At 33.2% G+C, this 12,846-nt stretch overlaps 2 protein-coding genes and 1 pseudogene across 2 annotated transcripts; all 3 read left to right on the top strand.

Moving 5' to 3' along the window:
- Positions 1-492: 492 nt before the first annotated feature.
- LOC132282649 (small nucleolar RNA R71) lies at positions 493-590 on the top strand (annotated as a pseudogene).
- Positions 591-9,283: 8,693 nt separating this feature from the next.
- LOC132294432 (uncharacterized) lies at positions 9,284-10,792 on the top strand. Its single transcript, XM_059792293.1, has 2 exons — positions 9,284-9,597; positions 9,835-10,792. Exon 2 carries the CDS (start codon positions 9,955-9,957, stop codon positions 10,681-10,683), a length of 729 nt encoding a protein of 242 aa, XP_059648276.1. The 5' UTR covers positions 9,284-9,597; positions 9,835-9,954; the 3' UTR covers positions 10,684-10,792.
- A 453-nt stretch (positions 10,793-11,245) lies between these two features.
- On the top strand, positions 11,246-12,370 carry LOC132294438 (uncharacterized). Its single transcript, XM_059792302.1, has 2 exons — positions 11,246-11,864; positions 11,981-12,370. Exons 1-2 carry the CDS (start codon positions 11,584-11,586, stop codon positions 12,222-12,224), a joined length of 525 nt encoding a protein of 174 aa, XP_059648285.1. The 5' UTR covers positions 11,246-11,583; the 3' UTR covers positions 12,225-12,370.
- The last annotated feature ends 476 nt before the right edge of the window (positions 12,371-12,846 follow it).

The following is a 12,846-nucleotide window of genomic DNA, read 5'->3' as shown; positions in this document are numbered from 1 at the left end:
CTCTAACTTGGATTATAATGAGTACCATAAGGATTTCCCCCTTGATTTACGAAAGTTGCATTGACTTGCTCATTAGGTTCACTTTGCACTTGTCCATGAGGACAATGAGAAGTAGAATGAAGAACACTAGAACAAGTCATACAAGATTCATTTGATGCACGATGAGAATGGTTAGTGTAGAAAGATACTTGGTTCACCGAGTTTTGGTTAATCAAAAATTGATCAAACCTTTAAGATAAGGATTTCATCTCGGCGGCTATCTCATTTGAATGGTCGACTTGATGTAAACCAACACTCATCCTACCTTGTGTATTTCTACCATTCTTTGAAGACAATGTTCTATGCAATGAATTCTCACTCATGCATTCATAAAGACGCCACACATCATCCTCATGCCTATCAATGTAAGAACCACCCATGAAAGCATCAACCATACCCTTGTAATTGTCCGATAAGCTCTCAAAGAAATATTGAACTAATTGCCATTTGGGTATGTCATGATGTGGACACGTCCTAACCAATTCATTGAAGCGTTCCCATGCCTCATGAAACGTTTCCCCATCCTCATGTGTAAACTCTCTAATGGACGTTCTCATGGCATTGGTCTTTGAAACTGGATAGTACTTCTTCAAAAACTCTTGTTGCATTTCTGCCCAAGAAGTGATTGAAAAAGGCCTAAGATTGTTGAACTAATATTTTGCCTTGTCCTTAAGGGTGAATGGAAAAAGTTTAAGCCTTAAGACTTCTTCCGGCATGTCCGTGTATTTCACGGTAGAACAAATTTCAAGGAACTCATCCAAATGCTTGTAAGGTTCTTCATTAGGAAGTCCATGAAAGTTAGGAAGCATTTGAATGGTTTGTGCTTTGATTTCATAATGATGTGCTCTAAATGGTGGCAATTGGATGCATGTAGTCGCATTATACTCATTTGGCACATAATGGTCTCTTAAAGTAAGTGGTGGGTTAGCTACTTGAGGTGCAACATGAACACCTTGATTTTGAATTCCTTGATTAATTATGGGAGGTTGTGGGTCATACATCGGCCTTAGCATTCCCAATGGAACTTGGCCTTATTGTTGAGGTTGGTGGATGTATAGCCTAGGAATGCCTAGTGGTACTTGCATGTTATCATTGTGCACATTAGGATGAAGAATGTCTTGTTGGTCTATGTGACCAAGGTCCTTAACATGATCATCATTATGGTCATCCATTGATAGATTGGTTCTATTTGAACTTCCTCTTCCCCTAGGATTTCTAACGATGGATTCAAGATACAAATCTAAAGGGATAAGAGTGGGTCTCAATGAACGACGACCATGCATACACAATAATGAACAAGCAAGCAAAACAAATGAATAAACACTTTACCTTCTAACAATATTGCAATTAGACTATTTCCATAAACACAATTCCTATGTTTAAAACAACAATGATGCAATGACAAGAAAAATAAAATGCCTCCACATGGGCTCACGATTTATCTACAAATGAAATGCAATGCCTCCACGCGGGCTCACGATTTAACTAAGGAGTTTGAGTAGAGAAAGTCTCACAAAGGTCCTATAGCACTTCAACTCCAAATTTAGCTTAGCTTAACAGTTTTTCAATTTTTAGCTTTTTCCTTTGTTTTGCTTAGCTCCTTTGCTTAATTATTCCTTTGCTTGGCTTCTCTTCAACTCAATGTACCTAGTCAATCAAAAACAAACATAATGAGTAATCAAAAGAAAAAATAAAAACAAAGTGAAGACACGATCAAAAGAGTTCCACAAATTCAACGTTGCCAAATTAAATCAATCAATCCCCGGCAACGCCGCCAAAAACTGACTGGTCATGGTCGCACTACCATTAAGCTTAAGAGTATGCATTAAGGTGAGGGCCAAGTTTTACATTTATAAAGCCACTACTACCATCACTAAAAATATAGTTAGGGCGAGTAGGGATCGTCCCAAGGGGTTGTGGATTGTGCTAGGTCGAATTGTGTTGTGGAATCGAGATTAGGGTTAGTAGGTTGAGTGATCAAGCAATGGTTGGTTGGTTGTTTAAACTAGAGAGCAACTAAATTAAACTAAGTATTAATGCAATAAAGAGTAAGTAAAATAGGGAGAGAGGTCTTGGGATTTAGAGATCACCACCAAGCAATGAATTTCTATACCAATAACAAGTGACTAATGAAGGTAAGGTGTGTTGCAATATTGGTGTGTGTGTGAAATTAGTTGGTTTAATTAGCAAGGATGACCAATTAAGCAAGTATTGTCTAAACATCATGTGAAAGACACAATATATCAAGCAATGAAGCATATATTGTCTAAACAACATGTGAAAGGCACAATAGATCAAAACAAGGCAGTAATCCTTTCATTAAGCTCACAATCCAAATACACCACAAGTTTAGAGACACATGCTACTTGCATTGAAAATCATGGAACATCAAACAAGCATAGATTGTCCTCCCATTTAACACTACACTACAACTATACTACATCTACACTACTAGCATGAAAATAAACTAAAAGAGAGGCACAGTCCATCAAGGAATAAATATGAACCAACAAGAAAATAACAAGAGCATTCCATTAAGCACTATGTTTTGACAATCTCTAGATCCATAGCATTAATACACATAGACATGCATTAATAACACAAGAAATAGAGATAAGCACATGAACATCTATTCTAGCATACATAGACATATGGATAGAATGAAATGACCAATTGAAAGCATTAAACCATATAAATCATTGAATGAACAAGATCTATATAAGTTAAAGTGTCAAAACATGTATTACAACACTAATCCCTCAATAATACACAAGATTAAGGTAAAGAAAGCATGCTTAGGAACTTTAGCCCCAAGAGGATGTCTAACCACTCATGGTGATGCTCCTCCAACCCTCAAGGGCAAGCTCCATGGATGAAATCTGCTCCTTTGAAGATGAAAAGCCTCCAATGGTGTATCTAGCCTCCTTCTCCTTTTCTTCTACACTAAGAATAGCCTCTAAAGTTGCCTCTACCAAATTGCTAATCTTTTTTTTTCAAAAAGTGCATCATATTCCTTTTATAGGTAGGTCAAGTGACACACCAAATGAGCTGGGGTCGTGCAAGGCATATTCCCCAATGATTGGATAGAGGACGGAATGAATGAGCTGGCTTTTTAACTTTTTCGCACTGGAGGAAGTTCGATCGATCGAACCTTGGACTTGGATCGATCGAACTTGGACTTGGATCGATCGAACTTGGCTGAGATCTATCGAACTAAGGTTGAATCGATCCAATTGGCTGAGCTTTTTGGGAAAATACAAATCCGAGATATTTTTGGAGATATTTTAGGAAAAGGACAAAAGTGGTTAGTAGGTGGTACAGCTGTGGATAAGATCAATCATTTGGATAAGGACAAGGGGGTTTGATCGATCAAAGAATGATGTTGGATCGATCGAACTTTTGGATTTCTGAATGAGAACATCATGGTTTCGATCCATCTTGAAATGCTGAGATCGATGAATGTTGGATCGATCGAACTCTGAAGTTGGATCGATCAAACTTTGTTGCTTCCCACCTTTAGCTTCTTTTTGCTTCTTTCTTTCTCCACTTTGCTCCTTTCTTTGATTAATCCCAGAATTGCTTCATTTAAGCTCTTATTTGGCTGAGTTAGCTTATTTTCGGGATAAGTGCCTGAAAATGAAAATAACACGAAATCAATTTAAAATGGCAAAGTAAGACAGATAAAGGTTCAAGAATACCCAAGCTTAACGGGTTAAAATGCGCACTTTTTAGTGCTCATCAAATGTGCTCTAAATGGTGGCAATTGAATACATGTGGGTGCATTATATTCATTCGGTACATAGTGATCATGCAAAGCAAGAGGGGGATTTACAACCAGTGGTGCTACACTAACACCTTGATTACCTTGAATTATGGGCGGTTGTGGAGCAAACATTGGCCTAAGCATTCCCAATGGAAGTTGGCCTTGTTGTTGTGGATGAATGAAAGGTCTCGGCATGCCTAATGGAACTTGGATGTTGTCATGATGTACATTAGGGTGGAGGATACCTTGTTGGTCTATGTGACCAAGGTCCTCCACATGGTCCTCATTTTGATGAAATGTAATGACTAGAATTACCTCTTCCCCTAGGATTACGAATAACAGATTCAAGATGAAAATCAAGTGGGACAAGAGTTGGATTTAATGACCTTCGACCATGCATGCACAAACAAAACAAAAACAAGAAACAAAGCAAGTAGCAATCACTTCACCTCCACAACAAATCAATAATCAACAAACTTCCTCCACATACAATGATCCTATACTCCCATGCTTTCAACAATATGCAAGAAAATAAAATTGCCTCCACGCGGGCTCACGATTTATCTAAGAATTGAAAAGCAATGCCTCCACGCGGGCCGATAATTAAAATAGTGATTAAGTTAGAAAGAGCTCACAAAGGGTCCATAAGCAACTTCAAAGTATTTTTTCAATTTTTGCCTTAGCTTTGCAAATTTTTAGATTTTTAGCCTTTTCTTATGCTTTGCTTAGCTCCTTGCTTCGAATTCCTTTGCTCACTTTCCTTATTTCAATGTACATAGTCAATCAAGAATAACCACAATAAGTATCCAAAATGAAAATAAAAATAAAGTAAAGACACGATCAAAAGAGTACTAATTCCTAATTGTTTCCAAAATACAGCGTTGCCTTCAAATCTCCGGCAACAGCACCAAAAACTATGGTGGCTTCCCGAGCGTGTGCACAAAATGATACACAAGCACTTTGAGTGTGGAACTAGTGTCAAGTGGACACCATACTTTAAATTTATAAACTGCTTAACACATATACTATATAGTATGAGTGAGAAGGGATCGTCCCAAGGGATTAGGGGGTCGTATTGAAATGGAAACAAAGAAGGGTTAGTAGGTCGAGTGATCAAAATGTGGTTTGTTTGGTTGATTAAACTAAACCTAAACTAACAAGCTTAATGTAAACAAGCAAATAAAGGATAGAGAAAACAAGAGATAGAGAGAGAGAGATCTTGGGACTTAGAGGTTACCACTAAACATCATCTTTCTAAACACTCAATGTATAATTAATGAGGGGAAACATGTGTTGCAATATTGGTGTGTGTGTGATTGGTTGTTTCAACAAGCATAGATGACCAATTAAGTATATATTGTCTAAACAACCTAATGAATAGTACAATATATCAAACTAAGCCATTAATCCTTCCTTTAAACTCACAATCCAAACACATCACATGGTTAGAGACATATACTACTTGCATTCATAAGCATGGAATATCAAACAACAAGCATGGATTTTCCTCTCATCTAAGAAACTAAGGTAACTATACTACAACTAAGCTAATGACATGAAAATTAAACTAATTAAACTAAGGGAGAGGCACAATCCATCAAGAAATGAGTATGAACCATCAAATAAACTACAAGAGCATTCTATTAAGCACTGTACCTTGACAATCTCTAAATCTATAGCATCAATACACATAGACATGCATCAACAACACAAAAACTAGAGATAAACACATGAACATCTATTCTAGCATACATAGACATATGGATAGAATGAAATGATCAATTGAAAGTATTAAACCAACCAAATCCTTGAATAAACAAGATTCATATATATATAAGTGTCAAGACAAGTATTATAACACAAATTCCCTCAAAATACATAACATCAAGGTTTAGAAGGAATGCTTAGGGCTAACTCTAGCCCCAAGAAGATATTTAGCCACTCATTGATGTAGTCTTCCAACCCTCAAGGGCTATCTCCATGGTAGGTATGCTCTTGTTCTTGATGAAAACCCTAGATGAATGGAAGAACTCCTAAAAATGGTGTCTTTAGGCTCCTCTCCTCTCTTTTCTTGGTCCCTAAGAATGTATCTAAGCATGTAATGTCTCTTTTTACAAAAGTGACTCAAATCCTTATATAGGTAGCTCAAGTGTTACACCCAATGGTCTGGACTCGTGCATAAGGGCTGCTAAAATGGTTGCACCATTTGCCAACTTTTAATGAGCTAAAATTTGATTTAATTCGCACTTAAGAGGGTTCGATCGATCGAACGTTGATGAGATTGATTAAACTTAGGTGAGATCTATCAAACTTTGGCTAGATCGATCTATCCTTGGTGGCGTCTTTTTGGATAAAGACAAATCTGAGATATTTTTGGGATATTTTGGGAAAAAGACAAAAGTGGTAGGTAGAGTGGTAGGTGTGGATAAGATCGAATAGTTTCGATCAATCTGAGAAGGGTTGGATCGATCGAAGATGGTGAGATCTTTTGGATAAGGACAAAGGCTTGGATCCATCTCGATGAGGCCTAGATTGATCTTGCTCTGATCGATCGATCGAACATTGATGAGATCGATCGAAGATGATGCTTTTCCACACTTTACTTCATTTTGCTCCCACTTTGCTCATTTCTTCCATTCAGTTCAAGATTGCTTCATTTATGCTCTTATTTGGCTGAATTGACTTATTTTGGGGATAAGTGCCTGAAAATGGAAATAACACGAAATTAGTCTAAGGCGGAAAAATAAGATAGATGAAGATCCTAGAATACCTAAGCTTAAAGGGTTTAAATCGCACTTTTCAATGCTCATCATAATGTGATAGAGTTTTATTGAAAATAAAATAGGTAATTGTGGTAAAATTTTATAGAAATTATTTATTTTCTTTAAATATATATATTCTTGTCTAATTAGATTTTCTTTTATTAAAAAAATGTAATTTGTGTTAGACTTTTAGAAAAATTATTTTATTTTTTATATCAATTAATAAATATTTTTTGTATCAATAATTCTTGTCTAATAAAATTACCTTTTATTAAAAAAGCTTAAAATAAAAGATAGTTTGTGGTAGAGTTTTAGAAAAATTATTTTATTTTTTATATTAATTAATAAATAATTTTTATATTAATAATTCTTATCTAATTAGATTTTATTTTATTAAAAACTCATAATAAATAAATAAATAGGTAATTTGTGTTAAAGTTTTATATAGAAACTCTTTTAAAAACTCTTTTAAATCAATTAATAAATATTTTTTTATATTAATAATTCTTGTCTATTTCGATTTACTTTTATTAAAAAAGCTCATAATAAATAGATAAATAGGTAAATTGTGTAAGAGTTTTATAGAAACTCTTTTAAAACCTCTTTTTAATATCAATTAATAAGTATTTTTTTATATTAATAATACTCGTATAATTATATTTCCTTTTATTAAAAAAACTCATAATAAAAAGATAAATAAGTAATTTGTGCTAGAGTTTTACAGAGACCCCTTAAATATATCTTTGTCAGATGTGATAGAGTTTTGTTGAAAAAAAATAGATAATTTGTGGTAGAGTGTTATAGAAATTATTTTATTTTCTTTAAATATATCTTTATCTAATTAGATTTTTTTTTATAAAAAAAACTATAATAAAAGACAATTTGTGATAGAATTTTAGAAAAATTATATTATTTTATATATCAATTAATAATTTTTTTTATATTAATAATTCTTGGCTAAGTTTTTCTTTTATTTTAACTCAAAATAATAAATAGATAAATAGGTAATTTGTGTTAGAGTTTTATAGAAACTCTTTAAATATGTCCTTATCTAATGTGATAGAGTTTTATTGAAAATAAAATAGGAAAATTATTTTATTTTCTTTAAATATATCATTTCTAATTAGATTTCCTTTTATTAAAAAAACTCACAATAAAAGGTAGTGTTAGTGTTTTAAAGAAATTATTTTATTTTACCTATTTAATTTTAATTGGTAATTAATTTGTGTCAAAGTTAACATATTTGAAATTGAATTATCAATAGCACTCCTTTTAATATTTAATGTAATATATTATATTTAATGTAATATATATTATTAAGATGCGTGATGTAATATCTAATGTGGTGAATTAATTATTTATGCACCAATTGATTTAGTTCAATATTTTGTGCACCAATTGATTTATTAAATATTTTATTATGCATTAACACTTTTTTTTACGAAGCAAATAATAATAATTTATTAATTTATAAAAATTGATATTCTTTGCATATGAAGAAAATAATAATTACTTTATTAATTTATAAAAATTGAGTACAATCCTCTATCCTTTGTTAATTTTTCTTGTTGCCTGCAAAGTCTTCTTTCTTTTTTATTGCAATTTTTGTTAATTTAAAAATATTTAGGAGTAATCCACATCTATTATTTATAATAGATTTAAGAAATAAATAAAAAATAAATGAGTGATATGTTCTCCGAAAACTCTGTAAATCAAAATCTACTTGATGTTGCGTATGCAAACTATGCAATGGTGTGGAGACTTCTGTTTAGACCTTCCACAAGTATGTAATTAAGTCACACGAACAAGTATTACACACATGGATTGATCTCTCAACTTACTTTGAGATGCTATCCAAATCTCTCCACTTCTTGTTCTATGAGAGCTTCTCTCAACTTACTTTGAGATGATGTTCAGGGCTTTCATTGATTTTAAATGTGCTCATTTTTTGGATGTTCTATGAGTTTCTAAATTTCTGCCCCTTAGTATTTATAAAATTCTCAATTTCTGTACCCTTCATCCTTCCCCAATTCCTGTATTTATAGGTTGATGACATGTGTCCTCTCCTGATAAGGACATAATCATAACTGGGCCGGTCTGAATGAATGTAATTTTTTTTTATAATAATAGTATAGATATAGATATAGATATAGATTTTGTGTCACAGTTTTATAGAAACTCTTTTAATAATAGTATAGATTTATTAGGGAATTTGTAATTTGAATTTATAAAAACTCTTTTAATAATAGTACATATTTATTAGGTAATTTGTAATATGAATTTATTAATTTTTTTTAGAAACAAATAAATAAATAGGCGATTTGAATTTTATTAGTTAATTTGTAGAGTTTTATATCAATTAATAAATATTTTTTTATATTAATAAATAAATACTGAAACACTTTGCACGTTTAATAATAGTATATGAATATATTTAATGGAGAATATTTCATCAAATTAGTATGAATTTTTTTTCATATTTTATTTTAACAAGGAAAATATATCGTATAATTTAATACGAAAGGATATTATTGTTATTTAATGAAAAATAGGAAAGACAAGAGGACATTTTACAACTAAATGTGATAGTTTAGGGAGTTTTATGCACAAAATATAATTTAGAGGATTATTTACAAATTTAAACATAGTTGAAGGTTTTTTTTGCAATTTACCTATCTCTCTCTCTCTCTCTCTCTCGAGTATCTAACCCTAAAAATATACACGTTTTCATTCGGAAGGGTAAACACAAGGAGGCTATTGTTCTCAGCCGCCCTAGATCCTCCGCTTGGCCAACTCCTTGGATCTCTTCCACTAATTCCTTCCATCTCTGTCGTATTTCGACAAGCGAGACGCAGGTAGATATATATAGTATCTAACCCTAAAAATATACACTTTTTCATTCGGAAGGGTAAACACAAGGAGGCTATTGTCCTCAGCCGCCGTAGATCCTCCCCTTGGCCAACTCCTTCGATCTGAAGCTCTTCCACTAATTCCTTCCATCTCTGTCGTATTTCGACAAGCAACGAGACACAGGTTGCTACTCTCTCTCTAGATTTTTTATGTCATATATTATTGCTATCAAAATCTGTCTTCCCTAATTCGTTCTTCTCCTCGGCGTTTATTTCCAATTTTTGGGTAGCGTAAATTGTGGATCGAGCTCATCAATTTTTATTATATATGGTGTATTTATTTTCTTTATTTTGGAATTTTCTTTTCCCATTCTGACAAGGAGTCTCATAAATTGGGCTATTTTGTTATTCCCATCCACAGAAATTGGGGTGGAAGTATTTTCCTTTCCATTCATTCGGATCTCATCGTGGGAAGGAGAAGGATATTGGAGGTGCAAAGGTTACTTACATCATCTCCATCCATCTCTATTTTTTACTGGATATGATGTATCGGCTACACACATATTGGTGGTTCAGCAGAGTTGATCTTAATCTTGATTCTCCACCGGCTAATTCGTTTGGCCTAATGGCACACGTTGACAGAAAAGATTTCAACCATGCCTTAGTCTCAGAAAAAAGTGTTGAATTGAGTAAAACAAAACACCCAATTTCGACCACTGTGTTGTTGTCTGATGACGAAGCATACTCATGCTTCTCTCAATTCCTCTCTACTGTCGGAATTACCCTCGATCGTGACCATATATTTCATAGCATTCTCTCTGATTGTCGAGCCATAACTACTAGCGAACCCTTCTCTAGATCCCACACCAGTACGGAGGTAATCACCCGCAATCGTGACCAGCTCTCGGACACAACTGACGATTTATTTAGTAGGATTCTCTCTGGTGACATAGAACAAGTCACTTGTTCTAGCACCACTAGCACACCTTTTTTTTTCATAGACATGATGGTTACGTATTTTCCGTGGCCGTGGCCGTGGGATGGGGAGGTGGACGAGGACGTGGACGAAGACCATGATGGGTTGAAGACCGTACCATGGATAGGAGGTTACATTGATAAATGTATAATTTGTTTCGTCAAGTTTCGAGTTGGTTCTGAAGTCACTCGCATGCCCTGTGATCATGTCTACCATGAAGATTGCATTATTCATTGGCTGGAGATCAGTAACTTTTGTCCGATTTGTCGCTTCAAGATGCCAACAGCTGAATGATTTGAATTAGAATTGGTGTGTTTTTTTTTTTTTCATCCATTGTAATGGCACTGTAAATGTAATGACATTTTTTATGACATATATAAATCGTTTTGTTAAGTTTTTTGTTCATGTAATATGTTGCTAATTTTTTGTTCTTTGATTTAGTATTCTTTCGTACAGCTTCAATTCATGTACTATTCTGTCGTACTGCGATGGTTCATTCTTAATTTATTCAGTAAAGAAACAAATTGGCACAGAAATATTAAGTCTTGCTTGGTTTTCTTTCTTAAAATTGTTTTCAAGAATAGAGAACGTGAACAGGTAAAATTACAAAACAGTTAAAATTTTTAAGAACTTATTTGATTGTCTCATATTTCACACCATTGAATTTTGCACCTAGTTTATATGCTATATAAAGACATTTTTTTTAAATCTTAAGTAAAAAAAATTGTTATTGTGTCTCATATTTCACACCTTTTAATTTTGCACCTAGTTTATATGCTATATATATACATATATTTTAAATTTTAAGTGATTATGTCGTTACTAATAAAAAATAAAAGATAAAAAAAAAAAAAGAAAAAAAAAAAAGTTAAATAAAATTATAGTATTAAGGACAAATTTCTGTAAACCCCCAATACTATTAAAAATTGATCATAAAATCTCAATCAGTTTGAAAACCCCCCCAATAATAAAATAAAGTTATCATTTTACCCTAACTCTGTCAATTAGACGTTAAGGGTATGTGAAATGACTAAATTACTCTTATTATATTCCCTTTTATTTAAAAAATCATATTTTTGAAATTACAATACTATCTTTTTAGCAAAAAATCATATTTTTGAAAAAACCAGAGGAGGAGTATGAAGGCTGCCGAAGCCAAATTAGCAATTCCTCTTCAAAAATATACACAGCGTGATGCTAACTGCGCGGCTTCTGTCCTCCTCATCCTCGTTCAACCAAATTACCAGACTACTCACCAAGAGCCAGACTCATCAACAACGAAGCTGCAAGAGAATGGCTTCAACTGTCAAAGCATCAATTGAAGGAACCGCAGAGAAGCTCACTGCACCATATGGTTCTTGGAAGTCCCCTATCACCGCCGATGTTGTCTCTGGCGGCGAGAAGCGTCTCGGCGGCACAGCCGTCGACGGCCATGGCCACCTAGTTTGGCTCGAATCTCGCCCCACCGAATCAGGGTATGTATATTAGTATATACACACACGTATATGCCGACAGCACCAATCATTTTAGTCATAATTCCCAAAAGCCCTAAAAACGTAATCTTTATATGACATTTTCTGGATAAGTTCAGACGAATGGTTCTTGTTAAAGAACCAGAGAAACCAGGGGATGAACCTATCGATATTATGCCGAAAGAGTTTGAGGTGCGAACAGTGGCTCAAGAATGTGGAGGTGGTGCATTCAGGATTTTAGGGGACACTCTAATTTTCTCGAATTACAAAGATCAAATACTGTACAAACAGTCAATTGTATCTAGAGGTTTATCTTTGATCATGTATACCATGAAGATTGCATTGATCATTGGCTGGAGATAGGTAACTTTTGTCCGATTTGTCGCTTCAAGATGTCGACAGCTGAATGATTTGGATTAGAATTGTTTTTTTTTTTTTTCATCCATTGTAATAGCACTGTAAATGTAACGACATTTTTTATAACATATATAAATTGTTTGTTTTTATCATGTGATATGATGTTAATTTTTTGTTCTTGATTTACTATTCTGTCGTACAGCGCCGGTTCATTCTTAATTTATTCAGTAAAAAAACAAATTGGCACAGAAATATTAAGCCTTGCATGGTTTTCTTCTCTTCAAATTCTGAACAGGTAAAATTACAAAACAGTTTTTGAAAAACAAAAATTCAAAAAACTATTTGGTTGTCTACAAATAATTTTATGAATTTAGAACAATTTTTTTGTTATTGTGTCTCATATTTCACACCATTGAATTTTGGGCTATATACATACATATATTTTAAATCTGAAGTGATTATGTCATTACTATAAGAAAAAAAAAAAAAAGAGTTAAATAAAATTATAGTATTAAATATAATTCTTTACAAAATATGATGCACTAGAGTTTAAACCTGGGAAAACCAATAATAGTCCACTTGTACAAATATTAATTACAAGTGTTCATTCTTAATTTATTAGTAAAGA

Source organism: Cornus florida, unplaced genomic scaffold (genome assembly GCF_030987335.1).
Source record: "Cornus florida cultivar Cherokee Brave unplaced genomic scaffold, ASM3098733v1 CherokeeBrave_3.0.0_Hap2_Chr01, whole genome shotgun sequence".
Lineage (NCBI taxonomy): Eukaryota > Viridiplantae > Streptophyta > Magnoliopsida > Cornales > Cornaceae > Cornus > Cornus florida.
Note: the sequence above shows the minus strand (reverse complement) of the source record. Positions and strands in the feature narration are given on the sequence as shown.